General features: G+C 35.4%; 1 protein-coding gene across 1 annotated transcript; it reads left to right on the plus strand.

Annotated features, from left to right (window-relative positions):
• Positions 1-9,915: 9,915 nt before the first annotated feature.
• LOC149210355 (uncharacterized) lies at positions 9,916-11,281 on the plus strand. Its single transcript, XM_089394411.1, has 2 exons — positions 9,916-10,344; positions 10,699-11,281. Exons 1-2 carry the CDS (start codon positions 9,948-9,950, stop codon positions 11,049-11,051), a joined length of 750 nt encoding a protein of 249 aa, XP_089250537.1. The 5' UTR covers positions 9,916-9,947; the 3' UTR covers positions 11,052-11,281.
• The last annotated feature ends 6,857 nt before the right edge of the window (positions 11,282-18,138 follow it).

An 18,138-nucleotide genomic window follows, 5' to 3' on the forward strand; every position in this document is an offset into this window, starting at 1 on the left:
GTCGAGATCCAATCTATCCATCTCTTACAAAAACTAAAGGCCTCCAAAACATTCCTCAAGTATTCCCAATTTAATCTATCATAGGATTTGGATAGATCCAATTTAATCATCATTCCAACCATCTTTTTTTCTCTTAGTGAGTGCACCACTTCTTGGGATGCTACCAGTCCATCTAGGATCTGTTTGCCCTCCACAAACCCTGTTTGTTCTGGGGATATAATGCTAGGCAAAATCGGTTTCAGTATTTTCACTATCAAAGTGGAGATACTTTTATAAATAACATTACAAAGGCCAATAGGTATAAAGCCCTGCAGGTCATTTGAATTGGAGGTTTTAGGGATGAGAGAGAGGGGAGTGGCATTTAAACCTGACCATATGTTTTGATTTCTTATAGATTCTTCCACCACCTCCAGGATGTCATTTCCTATGAACTTCCATGCAGCTTGATAGAATTCTGTCGTAAAGCCATTCAGTCCCGGGGCCTTATTTTTCTTTAGTCCTTTCACCACTTCCTCAACCTCCTCTATTGTAGCTGCTCTCATTAAAGAAATATTTTGATCTCTCATAATCATATTGGGTATTTGGCTACATATTCTACGGGTTGCTTCTTCCCTTTCCTCCCATGGTTCCATTAGAAGATCTTTGAAATGTCTAACCAGGGTTTCCTCCATCTCCTCATCCTGAGTTACCTGGGAGAATCTGTGCAAAAAAGGATTTAATGGCCCTTCTAAATGCCCTTTGTGCAATATGGTTGAAGAAACAATGAACCATCTCTTCAACACCTGTGAGTGGGCTAATCACCTTTAGAGCTGGGTGGAAAATATAATGCAACAAACTGACAGAGAAAGGGACTCCATACAAGACACTATCATGAATTGGCAGAGCGAGTATTCGAACAATTTAATAATCAACAGTATGTGGAAGGTCTTGCCAGGTTTTATAACTTGGACCATATGGAAAGAAAGAAATAGAAGAATTTTTCAGAATGAGCATAGAAATATAGAGCATTCGCAAGCAACCTTAACCCAAAACATAAGACAATTAATTCTGATCAAGTGCAAAGAAGAACCTGATAACCAAGCTTTGGCTAGGGACCAACGAATTTTGAGAGCCTTCAATTTGGAAGTTGGCCGAAACATGGGAACCACAAACTGCAAGCAAAAACCGAGCACCATGCCAATTGGCTGGAGTCGTCCGCCTGAAGGGTTTCTAAAGCTGAACTTCGACGGTGCCTCGAAAGGTAATCCAGGTTTAGCAGGCATTAGAGGTATCATACGGAATAATGCAGGGGAAATTCTTCACATTTACAGTAAAGCCCTGGGGGAAGGAACCAATAACGAGATGGAATTTGCGGCCATGGAAAGAGGACTAAGGATTCTCAGAATGAACCAAATTGGCAATGCAGTGGTTGAGGGTGATTCAGAGGTGGCAATTACAGCGGCTAGGAAAATCTACAGGGGAGCGAAAGCAAGCAAGGTTACCAAACATTGGCGACTAGCCAAGGTCACAGACAATATCGCTAAACTGCTGGAAGAAATGAAAGGCCTGATTTTTCAAGCGGTGCGGAGGAAGGCTAATACGGTTGCGGACCACCTGGCGAATCATGGGATTGAGCACCCCAACACAATGTGGGACAGCTGTTGGCAGGATATAGACTGCCCGGAGTTAAAAGAGAAATGCATGCAGCTCTCGAGGTTAGATCTGGGTGACAGCAGTTGAGTACAAGTAGAGGTCGAATAATACAAAGTCATAATTTGATGAGACATGCTGGCATGGTAGGCTCCATTAAGGTATGGCAGGGTTCGAAGGACATGTGAGATAGGTGCAATTATGACGAGAGTAGGTGATAAAGAATGGTGCAGGTTACATGATCTGTGATTGTATGAGCCACCGAAATCTGATCAGGAAGGGGGACACTTGGCAGGAAATGGAGCAGGAAGGGAACGGTGACCGTAAGGGGATGCAAATAAACCATAACCCAAACAACTCACCATCACAAAGTAATTATTATGATTTGACGTGCAATTTTCATAGAGAAAGGCGATCACACACAGGTAACATCCCTGGCATCCGATATTTAACCACTACCAAAGACAACGAGAAAAGAATTGTTTTATCATGTAGCAAAACAGAGCCTTTCCATTCTGCTAATAGAGACCAAAGAAACACAGGGAAAGTAAGCATAACAATGGCAGGGGAAGGCAGCCGCAATGCGTCTGCTAACAAAGACCTACAGAACGCGAGAGAGATGTATGAAACGCGGACATCGAAAAGGAATAAGCATAAGATGATTTACTTGGAAGCCATGGTCCAAGAGGAGGAGAAAAAGCTTTCAGAGCAGGAAATTGGAAAGGATGTGGACTGGATACTAGACCCAGGAACGGTCAACACACAAGCAACCCAATTCCTTAGAACCCAAGCAAAAAGCTGGCGCATGAAGACCCTTCTTGCGAAGGAACTGAGGATGTAGGGAGAGTATGTGGAGCAGCTGTGAAAACTGCAAAATTTCTCAGAAGCTAAGACGGAGGAGCACATGGCGATATTAGAGAGCATTGAGTTCAAGCTGAGTGCGCTGGTTCAATAGGTTGACACAATCGACAAGAAGCTCACGGTTCTGATTAAACTCTTAAGGCATGTCATTGGTCAAGACAGCAAGCCAGCTGAAGTGCAGAAGGGTGAACCGACAGGAGATCAGCAGGGCAGTCAGCCCAAGCTTGGACAGGTCAGCATGTCAAGGTCTGTACCAGTCCCGGAGACTTCCAAACAGTATCTGATACTTTAGTGTCTCAGGAGCTGTATCCTCAGCGATCGGTTTCTTTGTCTCAGCGGCTAGTTATCCTTGTGGCTTTCTTATTTGCAGGTTGGTTTGTTTACTATCTAGGGAGCCTGTCAAATGTCTTTTTTCGACAAGTCTTCAGTTGTTTGTGTCATTCTGTTAGCTTTGGTACTCTGCCACCCTGCGAGGTGTGCTGTTGTTAGTTTTCAGTTAGTCTGAGGATCCTTTTTGATCTTTTTGAAGGTAGGCTTGCTGTTAAGTGGCCCTCAGTCTGCAGAGGCAGAATTTTTGTACTATATTTTTCTTTATGTTAATATAAAAAGCTGACTTACACAAAAAAAAAATTCTATGTGCCCTTTCGGTTGCCAACGTTTTTGTATCTATTTAACCAATTCCTTCTCTGTAGGCTAGGCCCCTATGAATTTGCAGATCAGTGCATGGTCTTTCATAAACCCTCTATATTCGTCAAATTCGTTGTTGGGGATGAAAAACCTTGGTTTTTTTGCTGCTCTAGGTAGGCATTTTCCTCCCATAGCAGCTTGCTAGCGCACTCCCATGACCGGTACGACCTTGCCCCTTTTTCCCTGACTTCCCGTAGTCCCATTTCTGCTTGCTTCTCCTATCATCACATTATTGTAGGAGGGCATCACTCCCCCCTAGGCAGGCTCATTCTTCCGTCAGTCCACACCTACCCCAATCGATCTCGCTCTATGACCCGTGGCAATGCTCCTTTATTCTAATCTACTGTGGTCTCCCCTGCCCTCTGTCGTTGTCGCAGGCCTGCCAAGGGAAAACCCTGCATCAAACCCTAGCCAGTGACTCCACCATTAATTAATGTAATAGTTGATCAATTTATTATGTTTGATTTCTAAACATTTCCATCAACAACAACAACAAAACCTTCCTCTGCAAGACATGTTATATAGGTTCCTCTGTAGATCTTCCCTCTACTTATGGAAGCATTCTTTATTTTTTTAATCCATAAAGATTGTCACAGTTAAATTGATGTTGATGTTAGAGAAATTCACGTTTGAGTAATCACACATACTAGAATGTTACGCCTTATTTTTGGGCATCCTCTAAACTTATTTTCTACCAGACTTAATAATAAAATCCCTAGATTAGAAAGGAGAATATTTTGGTGCCCATACTGACAATTTTGGGACCTATCTCAACGCCTACGCGGTTACATAATCCCTAGACATAAAGCAATTCCATCAACTGCAGTGATTGCAAGATATGCACAGTATGAGCATGGTGGGGAAACCTCAAACTATTTTTGAAGAAGAAATACAAGGGGTTGAAACAAAACTAATTCACCATTTTCATTGTCCTCAAGACATGGGAAAGTGTAGCAACTTTGGAATAATGAAAAGCATGTCTTTTTCAGATTATGAAATTTTATTGGCCTTGCTAAGATTTTTTGGTTAGTGCATGCAACAAGGTCAATGAAAAATTTCTTCTTCCTTTATTAAATCATATACTGAATACAAAAATTTGTCATGCTCTATAAAAAAATGACTTATGAAGAACTCATCTCCATTGAATTTTATTTGTTCTTGCACTTCCTTGAGAAAAATAGGTTTCCTCCATTATAATTTTCATTGACTTCGAAAATTTGAATGCGTGAAATATTCACAATATCCATTATGCTTCTTCTATTATTACTTAACGAGATATCTCCAACACAATGATTTTTTTCACAGAGGGGAAGTATAATTATCCTCTTAACCAAAGTTTTTATTGTTTTCACAAATTTGCATGTATGGAAGATGAATTATGTTTCTGGATGTGATTACTTGCATGTATTGTAATGATTTATTACACGAGATAGAAAGTTGTAAGTCATAATCTGCTTGTCTTGCAAAAAGGTCAAAGAGGTTGTTTTCTTGTTGGCGCTATATTACTGAATTTGTGTGTTTCCATGGGTATTAATGGAATGCTTGGGTAACATTTCTTGCTCATGAGTTATCATCTCAAACAATGTTGGTGAAATCTAATATTCTCTACAGGTTGAGAGGAGAAAGGGCTCAATATGTTGGCATTGAGGGTGGAGTTGAATTTCTCGTAACCCAAAGAGGAATACGATACAACGTTAGAAGCGAAAAAGTCCATTATGGGTGAAAAGCTACTTAAAAATGATGAATTTGAATGGCTAGAGGATCTCGTTGGCGGGCTTTGAGTGTAAGGGTTTTGTATGAGATAAAAACTTACTTGATGAGCATCATGATTTCACTTGCCTTGAGTATGTCCCTTAGATTCAACCTCTCGTGCTTAGTTTCACTAAGGGAGCCATGAGCCAGGGCATAAATGAAAAGAGGAACACTCATACCATATATAGGCAAGCTTCATTATCCTTTTCATTTCTCTTATTCATTTTTTATGAAAATGATTCATATTTACACAAGCATCGTTGTCGAAGATGAAAATCCTAACAAAGTTGTTGCACATCAAGCTGATGTTTGGGGAATTTCCTTAAATAATGAAGGTATCTACTTAATGCTTCTGTACTTTACACCTTTGAGTCTTGGAATTAGAGTCACAAGGGGGTGTCATGTCTACAATCATTCCAAGAAATTCTCTCATTCCAACTCCAAGAGATTATTATTGCGGTACAAAGTGTGATAATAAAGTAGAAGTGAATTTTGCACTATATGAAGGTGAGAGACAAATGGTTGTACATAAAAAAAATTGGGTGAATTTCAGTTGAGCAGAATTCCACCAGCCTATTGTGGAGTGCCAAGCATTAAAGTTTTCAGAAGTGGACATAGATGGAATTATGATGGTGTCAACTTGATGCCTTTGATGTGCATACACTTTTAGGAGAAAATCAAAGAGACCTAAGAGATGAGAACCATCCATCTCTAACAGCACAACAATTGCCCCTATTTTGGGCATATCATTACCCTACAAGGGTTGGGCAATAGCCACCCCCTTCGAAAAAAGAGGAACAAAAGGGCCACCTCCTTCAAGGGAAGAATTGAACCATTTGGTGGCAAGCCAGAAAATCCATCCCCATAGGATGAACAGAAGAATCCACCTCCAAAATGATGGGGGAGAGCTCAGAAAAAACAAGAAAAAATTGGAGGAAACATAACAGATTGCAATAGAGCATTGTCACGAGGTGGCATAAAATTCACCATGGTTTCAAGCAGGAAGATAGAACAACGTTCTTTCAAAAAGTATGAGCACAAACACAAGAATATCCAATTTAATAGTTGTATTCCAATTTTTTGTTAGCTAAGCACTTCATCTTACAATTTTTTTACGTGTAAAGAAAAAATTACAATTTGAACGACTTAATGGAAGAAACAAGGCATCATTTTTTGGAGCATAGGGACTTGATATTTGATCACCATCCAATTCAAACAGAACATCAATTTCCCATATTTTTGGCAGATCATTACCTTCCAGGTGCTGGCCTGCAACCACCCTTTTTGAAAAAACAGGAATAAAAGGTCGACCTACCTCAAGGGCAGAACTGAGCCCTTTGGTGGTAAGGTAGCTAAAATAGTACCCGGAGTGAAATATAAGAATACACCTCCAAAATGATGCGGGGGGGCTCAAAAAAACTAAGAAAAAATGGGAGGCATCATAGGATATTGCAATAGAGCAGAGTCACGAGGTAGCATACAATTCACCATGGTGTCAAGTGGGTAGATAGGATAGAGTTCTTTACAAAGTGATGAACATAAACACAAGCATCTCCAATATAGTGTTTTTATGTTAATTGTTTGTTACCTAATAATTTCATCTTGCAAATTTTTGACCTGTAGAGAAAAATTTACAATTTGTAGGGCTTCATGTAAGAAACAATGCATCAATTTTACTTTTTTTATTTTAACTTTTGAAACCACCTACAAGAATCATTTTTTCTATGAATTAAGAGGACAAGTATGTAACATTTACGTGGTTGGTTTACAACTTATATCATGGGGACTGAGGTTGTACCTAAATTTCACTTAATTTAAGTGAAATGAATATTATAAAAAACATCACTATAGTTGTTGAGCTTCATTTTATGGATTTCATGGTGATGCAATGCAATATAATATTCCCTTCAAAGTTGAAATTCCATTTAAGCATCTCAGCAAAAGTAGAACTACCCGAAGAGTTCAATTACCTTTTTAATTAAACCCTTGAAGTAAAGATATAGAGGTTACAAGGCTATAAGACTTTTAAAACTAGAAATGGAGGTATTAGGCCAGAAATATCATAGTTCGATAGAATATATTAGCTATTTTGTTGTTTGTTTGGTTTTATGCTTCCGTATGATTTACAAGCTTCACCTAATTATTTAGTGCCCTGCAATAGGATATCTGTATGGTGTGCATAGGGGATAGATAAATTATTTCTTGTTTCATGACAAACCCTAGCCATTGACATATTAGAAATGTACTTTTACATACAACTACATTGAAAGAAAACCTTAATAGTGATGGAAAAATAAATGAAAATACCTCTAAAGAATCTATCTCTAGTTGCCAAGGCTTTGAATCTTCTGCACCTTGTCTAAGAGATTCACTACATGATAAATGGGACATTTCGTTTAAGATTTCATTTCATATTCGTATGTTTTTTCAAGAATCACCCTTTCTTCCAAATATTTGAAAACCCATCTCGAGTTCAAGGGCATGATTCCTTTCCTTTTTATTAACTACCCAACATTTTGAATACACCCTTTCATTGGATTCAAATGCAACAATATTGGAAATATTCTTTTTAAAAGATTCTAGTAGCTTGGAAGCAAACAAGATGATTTCATTTAACAGAGCAACTAATCTTGTAGTTTGTCAAGTATGTCCTATAGCTCTTGATCAAGCATCAACCCAAAGACACATCCTTTCCACCTGCTCCATAGCCTCTCCAAAAGGCTTCCATTTTCCCTCCTTAGAGCATCAACTTCCCACTTGTACTTCTCCAAATGCTAGCTCGAAACTTTCTCTACATCAATCAATCACAGTTCTTCCCTCTACAGTTTGGCAATACAATCATCTATGTCTTGTGGGATACTATCGGCCTTCTCATTTATAGCTTGCAAATGTACCTCAATTATCCTTTCCTTGTCTTTGCATAGCCTTTGAAATCTTACAAGTGATTTCTACCACTCATGATTTTCCCTTTTATTTTTTCTGGAATTTTTCTTGCTTGAATCCTCATCATCTTCTGCTTGTTTTGTTTGCTTATGTGACTCTGGCAGAGATTCCCTTAACTGAATAATCTCATTTTCAACATTCTCTATTTTTCCCTATAATCATCAATGTGATATTCAAATTGTCTCACCTGGGTTATTAAGTTAATTTCCTTATTATTCAAAGACTAAACATCTCTTTGATCAAGTGCCACAATTTGTTATGCCAAGTCTCTAACTCTGTCTCTCAACCTCCTCTCTTCTAACTTAATTTTCTCTATTATAGTTGATATTATTTTTTTGCTTATTATGCAAGATGCAATCTGTCGTCATTTTTTTTAAGTTTCCAAAGAAACCAGTACGGCTCCTCAACTTGGCTTCTTAGGCTAGAAAACAAACTTGATACCCAATCAATAATTGTAATCCTTCATATTTTAGATATCAACCATGAGTTCCCCATTTTCTTCATGAAATGTCACTACCTCCTTTGTTTGTATATGTTCACCACCCAATATTTTCATTCTCAACCTCATAAATTTTATTTAGTAGCTCCTTTATTTGAATATCAACAAAATGTTCTTGAGTGTGAATCTTTTTAAAAGCTACTCCATCTCCATCAATTATCTCCCTTACAAAATGGTACTTAATATCATTATGCTTAGTCTAATTATGATAAGTCATAATTAAGTTGGTTTTCTAGCCAATGAAATAACACTTTCACCCTCACATAATCCACTCATGTTATTCTATGTTCTTATAATTTTACCATAACCAAATGTTGTAACCACAAATTTCCATGGTGAAGTAAACAACTATTGAAATAGAATGTTTCTCTTAGTAAGAGAGTTTTTTAATTTTTTTCAAATAATCTTTATTTAATATTTATTCTATTAGAAATATGAGTTTTTGTATTTAGTGATTTAGTTTTTCATGATCATCTCCCAAATTTCTATTCTTTAGGTGTACCTTTACACTTTTAATATTGATTCCTTAGTTTTATTTTTTAGATTTAGATTAGCCACATCATTATTATATATTAATTTTTTTCTCTTCATTATTATATGTTAATTTTTTTCTCTTCTAATTCTTTACGGAACCACAAAATCACCCACAAAATCACTTTAAATTTAGCTGGAAATACTCCTCTTTTTTTTTTTTTTTTATTCTTTAATGACGTTTTTCTTTATTCTCTCAATAATTTGGCCTAACACTTGCATTTTATTTGATCCGTTAGTCACATGAAAACACATATATATTTCCGTTCTTATTTCAAGAGATTCTTTACACCTTTCTTGGGCAACTACGGTCAGTCACGTTCAATGTGTATGCCTGGATGCGATTTACTCCTTAAAACGCTATGCTTCCCACGCCCACGAAGCCACGATGTCTCCGGAAGATGCTTCCTTCATACCTGATCTTATGACGTGTTGTGTTGTGTCGAGAGACCTCATCCTGGTTGTTCAATGTGTGACTGTGGGAAGATAAAGAATAAAATCATTAGGTCATGATTTCATGAGATGACCAAAGCTTGAACTGTGCTCTCATACCTCATCTTATGAGGTGTTTAAACATTTTTCCCACCTACCTTTACAACTTCCTTCATAAAAATGAGGTATGCTTCCATGTGATTCGCTCTTGAAACTTAATTTCAGAAGCACTATGCTTCCATCATAAAAGAGCATGGCGTCATGAGATGACCACAGCTTGACTTGTGCCGTCATGCGTAATCTTATGAGGTGTCTACATCTTCTCGAAAAGGTGTTGTGATTTTGCTCCCCCTCGCAAAAAAAAATCTAATTGGCAAAGCATCAAGCAAAGCATCAAGCTACATAGAAAGTCCAAGGATAAATTCGCTTGGAATCTACGCACTTCCGAATTAACCACTAAGCGAAGGAAGCAGATAACTAACATGTGCACAAAGCCTAGAATCGCATCCTTTTTCCTTCCCCTCTCTCTCTATATATATCTTCAAATTTGTATTTGTGCTCAACATTGAAAGGTGCAAGTCTTTTGTCATATTGTGCCAAACAAATTAAAGCCATGGCATCTGAGCTTGTGTCGAAGGTAGTGTCTTACTGCACATTTTACTTTGACAAACAAGCAAGGCTCAAAGGTCATTCTCCCGATTGCAGAGAACGAGCCCTGATGAACTATGTCCGACAAAATGCACAGAAAGGAAATGCAAAGGCCGTGCTCGATGCAATTGACAGTTTTACTGACCAATCGTGGATGACAATTTTAGGGAAGGAGAAGGGTTATATTCTCGATGATGCCGTGCAGACTTATGCTCCCAGGGTTGCGTTAGAGATTGGAACTTATTGTGGGTATTCTGCCATTAGGATTGCTTCAAAGATGACTGAGCCTGACAGCAAGCTGGTTACAATAGAGATGAACTCACACAACTTTGGTATTGCAAGTGAAATGATAGAGCATGCAGGTAAAAGTTCTAACAATTCTCATATCAATTCAAATAAATATGTTGTCACAAAGTCATCAGATTAAGTCTTAGTATTATAGTCCTGTTTGACAATTTATATTTCCCTTCTAAAACACGCATGTTCAATAGGATATATATATATATATATATATATATATATATAAATAATTCGACAACTATACAAATATCTTTTTCTCCTTCCTACTTTTAATTTAATGTCTCAGTAAACATTAACGCTTACATATGAACGTTTATGACTTTACTTCACAAATAATCATGGAATGCATCAATTACTTCATATGTCTGTATCTTCTAAAACTTTAATATAATTTTATGTGCATTTGTTTCTATCAGGACTCTCCTCAAAAGTGACAGTGTTAAAAGGTATACTGAGTGAACTGGATGACAAATTAGAGGAAATTTTGAATGAAATATCAGCTAGGTATTTTGATTTCGTGTTCATGGATCACTTCAAACATTGCTATTTGCTGGATTTTATGTTACTCGAGAACAAAAGAATGCTTGGCAAAGGAACCTGTATTGTTGCAGACAGTGTAGGATATCCAGAGGCTCAGAACTACATGAATTATTTGAGAGAGCACCCTGAGAAAATCGAGAGTGAGGAATACACGTCCTCTGCACAGTGCTTGCCATGCAAAATGAAAGTGTCTACATACATAGTTGATGGAGAACACTTAGTCACGTAGTGCTTGCCATGCAAAATGAAAGTGTCTACAGACATAGTAGATGGAGAACACTTAGTCACTTAGTTGTGGAATAACATATGATTTTGGGGTTGAACATTATAGGCGTGCCAGAAGATGAAAAAAATAAAAATGAAGTACCATGAGTCATCATGTTTATTCAAATATTAGGCATATTAGAAAGTCATTTTGTAAATATGTCTCCTTCATTTGAGACATGCTATTTTCATCAGTGTGGATTGTCTAGTGACAATTATCCTTTTTATTTTATGGGTTGCAGTGGATTGTATATACTGGCGGTGGAATAATGATATTTTGTCCATTCTAGATGATAATCAATTTGTATATATTATTGTATAGTTTTCAGCGTATTATATATATGAAAGAAAGGATAAATATATAACTATGTATAAATAGGTGAAAAGAATAATTTTAACAGATGAGGTACAGGTTTATTCTGCTAGTGCTATATTGATTTTGGTGGATTCATTTTTATTTTTATATTCACTTATGGTATATTGGAGGAATATAAGTATTTGGTTTATTACATGAAAGTGCACTAATATGAAATTTTCGGAAATTAAATCTGGATGAGGAGGATCTCTATTTTTTCTCTCAACTACTTTGGATAACTCCAATTAAAGATTTTCATATATATATATATATATATATATATGCAAGTGATTTGATTTATAAATGCAATATATTAATTTAAAAGTTTTTTGCAGAGATGGGTTTTCCAACCAAGTGTGAGGGAAATATGTAATTTATTAGATTTGACAAATAACATGTAAAAATAATACCATTGATATTATATGATGTGTAATCCAATTTAAATTTAGTTAACATGTAATAATTAAAACACAAATATATTGATAATAAAAATTTAATGTGAGTCATACACAAAATACTTCAATATGCATATTGAATAATCAAATTTTATATAGATAAAAGTATTTTTTTTTCATATACTTAATTTTTTATTATAAAGGAGTTGAATATTTTTTTTTATTATAATGGCCATGTACTTATTCATCTTAATATGAGCTGATATATAATACCTAAAAATTGAAGAGAAAAAGAAAATATTTTTCCATTATTTATTTCATTAATAGGTTACTTCAATATCTAATATGGTGTTCACATATAACATTTTAAAAATATTAATAACACATACACACAAGCCCATAGACAAATAGATAGTCAAACAACCATGTAATATTTTAATTTTAATAACCACGTGTATTAACATTTTAATGTGGAAAATCATAAATAAATAAATAAAAATTTAATTATATATATATATATATATATATATATATATATATATGTAGAGAAAAAAAAATCTAGTAGTTAAACATTTTACAAGTTTTTGAATCCATCTTAATTCTAAATCTACCCAAAGTCTAGGGGAATCACATTTGTCCCATGGGAAGCTCAATTATTGATATAAGTTCAAGTCCCCCTTACGTACCCAGAGGATTTATGGAGAGGAGGACAAGTTTTAGACCACAAAGGTTTACTAGTAACTACATTTTCTCAGGTTGTTGGGTTTCTCTAGGATAAATAAAGACCAATTATTTATGTGATTAATGAAAGATTAAGCATTTGAGAAAAAATACATACAATTTGAGGTTTTTACTCTTTTTAAAGACAATGGAACTTAATCATGATTATTCAAAATATTACGAAGAATGGTTTAATAAATTCATATTTAAGTATTTTTATAAAATGGTTGACTATTATGTTATAGATATATTACCAATAAGTAAAAGTAGATTTGCATTTTTTTTTTAATAACTTTCTGCTCTTTGCATTTTGTCTTTTTGGTTGTATCAAGGGGTAATCTACACCTAGTATGGAGATGTTGTAACGTTATATTATATGATCTTACATAAACATTTTTACTCAAACAAATTACATAACAATTATATATATATGTAGATCTAGATTTATATTAATTTTGGATCTACAAAGAGACAAGAGGGATCAAATCTCTTGAGGTGAAAAACCTCTTTTATAGTGAAAAGAGATTTGATCCAATTGATCCAGAGTAAATCTCTTAAGGTGCAAACAATCTTTTATAGTGAGAAGAGATTTGAGTTTTAATATTTCATAAGGATTGTTTAAATTTTATAAAAAGTATGAAAGGAAAAAAAAAACTTAAATAAAAATTAAAATAAAACAATAAGTTTATATATTATAATACAAAAAATATTAAATTTATTATTAAGTTTACAAAATTTATATTAATATGCTTTCAAAAATTTTCTTAAATGTCATAAAATGAGATGTCAAATATTCTACAGAAAAGTATTATTTTTTCATAAGGACTTTTTGTCACACTTCTAGATACACATTAATAAAAACATAAAAGAAAATTACACAGTAATCAACGAAATTACCATATCAACTAGCTGATATTTATGTTGAGATTAAAACTTATAGATATATGTGCATTTGCACATTTATTTCACCATAAGGATATATTTCTATACACATATAACATTATACACATGCATTAGTAATGAATTACAACATGATTGATGTCATTCTAGTTTAATGTGTGGTCCTATGGTTATATGACCGTAGTTCGGAGAGTATCTCAGGATTCTCAAATGATCTGGTGGGAGATTACGCTATGGACTCTTCCCATTGGTATGCAGTTGTCATCCCTCATCTTGGGAAAGTCATTGCATCCATGGCTCATATCGCAGCAATTTCATCTGATCATGTTGAGAACTCCCCTTAAACCCTTCTTGTTTACCAGTTGGACGACTTTTTGCATTTGCTCTAGTTCGATAGAGTGCTCTATCTACTCCATCTCTAGTTCATGGAAATGGATGCCCTCATCCCTTCAATCCATGGTTTATTACGGTAGTTTGTTGTTTTCCCTATCATGCCATGAATCATTTCAATCATTCTCTGGGTGAAACATTTCCTGCAAGGTTGCATGATGTCCTCCCGAGATTTCTTATCCACCAAACCATTTCAAGTAAGAGCATTTTTTCCCTTGTTAGTTTCACATGTAATTTCTTACATCAAGATGTGTAAGAGCATTTTTTCCCTTGTTAGTTTCACATGTAATTTCTTGCATCAAGATGTGTCCTCTACTGTTGCTAACAAAATTCTATGTTTTAGCTAGGATGATTCGGAGGATTTCATGCGACGAGGGTTTAGGTGCGGTGGTCCAACACCTACCCAATTCAGGCTTGTCTGCAAGGTCCGTGATGGACCTCTAAATTAGACTTACATTAAGGCCCATGCCTCTAATTTAAAACATAAATTAAGGCCTATGACCATCCTTTAACACATTAAACCTCTCTTTTTCCATTAGATAATTTATTTTTAACTTTAATATATTCATTAGGAAGGTTTATCAATAATTGAATATTTGTGCGTAATATTATTTATTTCTTGTGGAATATTATGAGAATATTGGGCAGATTATGAAGAGTTGGAGGAGGAGATAATTTAGGGTTTTGTTCCCTACTACTAGAGGATCAATACTAAATAATAAGATAATAAGATATTATGGAATTATGGCACAAATTGTGTAACTCCAATGATTGAGAGAATCTAAGAATGTGTTCCACTAATCAAGGGAGTAGATCCACTAATCAAGGAAGAAGATCCACAAATCAAGGGATTTTGCTAGGGAAAGCTTCCTCCATTCATGGGGAATGATTCTTAATCATTTTGTATAAGTATCAAGTCGAATTTGCCTCTAGGCAATGATTGAGAAAATCTAGGAATGTGTTCCCTCCCATTTAATGGAAATTCCTAGTATTGGGGACTAGATCCACTAATGAAGGGATTTTGGTGGGGAAAGCTTCCTCCATTAATGGGGAATGAGTCCTAATCATTTTTTATAAGTACCAAGTCGAATTTAACTCTAAGGAGACTTTCATTACTGTTATTGTAACAGAGCTTGTATTTTTGCAGTTGCATTGTATTTTCTTGTAGGGATGTAATTATATTGACGAAAATAATGAATATGGGTGTCATGTATAGCTTCAAAATCTTATTCTCCTTCATAGGCCTCTAATTTTCCTTGGGCTTGGCCATCCCACAAACCTCAGTGCCTCTTTGTATCATTTTATTTCCTTCTTTTCATTGCGTATTCACATGCATCTCTAGTTTTTATTTCCTTCTATTTCTGCATTTAGTATTAATGATTTCTTGTTATAGGATTGAGTTAAATGATTGATTTAAGTTCTTTTGCAGGATCACAAGCATTATTTCATCCTTTGAAAAGCTTTGGAAGTTCATAATAATCATTGATTTGCTTGGATTAATCTTCTTATTCCCAAATCTAGATTCGTGGACCCCCTTTTTAACAAAGAAGAGTAAATTTTTGTTATTTTTTAGAGCATTCTAACGAGCTTCAATCGACTTGATTCCACTTGAATTAGATCACAAAAACATTCTAGTTCATAAAAAAAATTACCCCATTTCATTTTCACTTGATTTGGTTCGGAACTTTTTAGATTTACTAGTTCACTAGTTCTCGAATTTCTAGATTTTCGACTAGTAATGTTTTTTTATTTTTTTAGAATGGGTTAACAAGGATATTTTTTAGTGATTCCACATGGAAGGAGGACCTAATACATACTAGTTAATACCAAAATTTGTCTAATCCAACTTGGATTTGATTTGCTTGGTCATTCGATGAATTATAGTAAATCTGTACATCCTGTAGGAAATCACTGTAGCATCCTCTAGGAAAGTTTGTTCTGAGGCTGAATTGAGGAAAAATCCTCTAGGAAGCTAGTAAAGGGTCCTGCTTGTCTCCCAAACATTCTAACCATTCACCATCATCTCCAATCTACCTGCAACATCACCAAAAGAGATTAGCTTTCACACTCTCACATGAAAAAAGACAAAAAGGAAAACAAATTTATTTTATTCATTTACATGCACAGGAATAGAAGGTTTGATGGTTTGAATCTACATGCTTAGGACATTAGGATTGCATACATGTTAACTTAGAATTATTTTGAAGCAAAGCCTCTTAGAAGTTAGTTAGAAAATGGTGTATTTAGCATTGAATTTTTGTCTCTTTCCTTGTACTTTCTTTCTTGCAATAGGTTAAGGTTCCATTTCAAACATTTCATTTTATGCAATTAGTGTAGGATTTGACTTTGGTACATGCACTCCATTACATCATAACAGCAAAGGAAAGACACATTGTATGCCACAAGTATAGTGCTGACACCTCTTATGTTTGTACGAAGCCCGAGTTGATAATTAAATTCGGTAGCCTTGGGAGTTGTAGCATTCTTGTTTCAATACCGAGGCTCGTCACTTTATGGTGTTGTTGCTGGGGATTCTCTTAATATCATTGAAGGACTACATCCAGAAGAATAAAATTCAAAAGAGAAGATCAAAGAATCATGGGTTGCAGTTGATGAAGAGTAGACATCAAAATTAGAGATCGAGAGAGATCCCTCATGGTTACCATCAAATCCTCCATGTATTCAAGAGATCAATCAACAAAAATAGGAAGACTTGAAGGTCATGGTAGAATAAGACATACAAGATGATCTAAATCAGCAAGTGGACCAGAGGCATCACAACTATATTGAATATGGTACGAGAAAGTCACTAAGTTGCAGCATCACTATTTATGAAATTATGAATTTTCTTTCCCTGGAAAAAAGTTGCAGCATCACTCTCTTCCTCGACTATGCTTGATCCTTTCAAAGTCAAATCATTTGGTCTCTGAAATCCAGGTACATGTCAAAGCATACATTTCAAGCCTCCACATCATTTTTTCTATCATCTTGATGTGCACATGGCTCCATTGGAAGTATTCTTATACTTGAAAGTGATTTTGTTTTTCAAGTAGGGTAGGGTAAAAAAAAAAAAAAAAAAAAGGAGAAAAAAAAAAAAATCTAAGGTGAAAACCTCCTTGGAGGCACCTCAGATTAGCTCATTGATTGAAAACCTCTATGAGGCAGTCAATGGGTTGAAAAAAAACAAAATAAAAAGAGAAAAAAGAAGATCTTAGGTGAAAACCTCCTTTGAGATGCCTAGGCAGACCTACTAGTTGAATACCTCATTGAGGTGGCTAGTAGGCCTAGAAGGAAAAAAAAAAGAGAAAAAATAAAAGAATCCTTGCTCCATGCATGCATGTACACTTCAACTTCTGCAAGAAACAAGAACAAGTTGGTACCAAAAGGAAAATTAGTCAAGCCTAGTCAAAAGAAGTCAAAATTTGACTTTCTCCTACTTCGGTCAAATGCTCCAACAAGGCCAAGGCCATGCCAATCCATCACCCTCATCTATTTTCAAAATCCACCCATTAGTCTCAAGCTTCTACCACTCATTTTCCTTGTTGTCCTAAAAAACTACATGATGCTCTGTTTTACTACAGGATACAAAAATACAGAGCATAAATTTGTTTTGCCATAACTTGAAAACCATGCATCCATTTTCCAAGATTTTTTAGCGGGAGATGCATATAGATGATGGTAACATGCTCAAGCAATTTTATCAAATTGTAGTGCACAGATTCCAAGCAATTAGCCTCCATCACTTTCAGCCATTTGTTCATTTTCTCAATATCCGTGCATCTATTTCAAAAGTTGTTTCATTCGCAGATGCATATGGATGGTGGTAACATGCCCAAGAAATTTCAACAAATTCCAGTGCATGGTTTCCAAGAAATCTACCTCCATCACCTTCAACCATTTTTAGTTTTTATTGAGATCCGTGCATCCATTGATCAAAATAATTCTATGGGGAGGTGCATAATGATCATGGAAACTTGTTAAAAATGTTTTAGCTTAGTCCAGTCTACCGTTTTGGAGATATGAGAAAAACAAGTCGTTGTCTTGTAAACATACACGATACAAAACAACACCTGCAGGATTGACAATGAGCAGGTTTAAATGAGATCCAGAGGTTAAAGAAGCTCCTCCAGATCTTAGCAATAGCATCAGCATCATCAGCATCACCATCCAACACCTGCACATCAACATCAACTCAACAGCATCATGCATGTCTCTCCAACAACCATTCGGTAGGTACATGTATGCAATATTCCTCACCTCTTCTCTTGAGCATATTATAGTTAGAAATTCGT

Source organism: Pinus tabuliformis, chromosome 1_2 (assembly GCF_031772625.1).
Source record: "Pinus tabuliformis cultivar Carrire ecotype Pingquan chromosome 1_2, CPIR1, whole genome shotgun sequence".
Lineage (NCBI taxonomy): Eukaryota > Viridiplantae > Streptophyta > Pinopsida > Pinales > Pinaceae > Pinus > Pinus tabuliformis.

Coding starts and splice junctions, on each gene's coding strand:
- LOC149210355 (XM_089394411.1), top strand. CDS start 9,948: ATGGCATCTGAGCTTGTGTCGAAGGTAGTGTCTTACTGCACATTTTAC. Junction 10,345..10,698: donor TGAAATGATAGAGCATGCAG/GTAAAAGTTCTA, acceptor TGTTTCTATCAG/GACTCTCCTCAAAAGTGACA.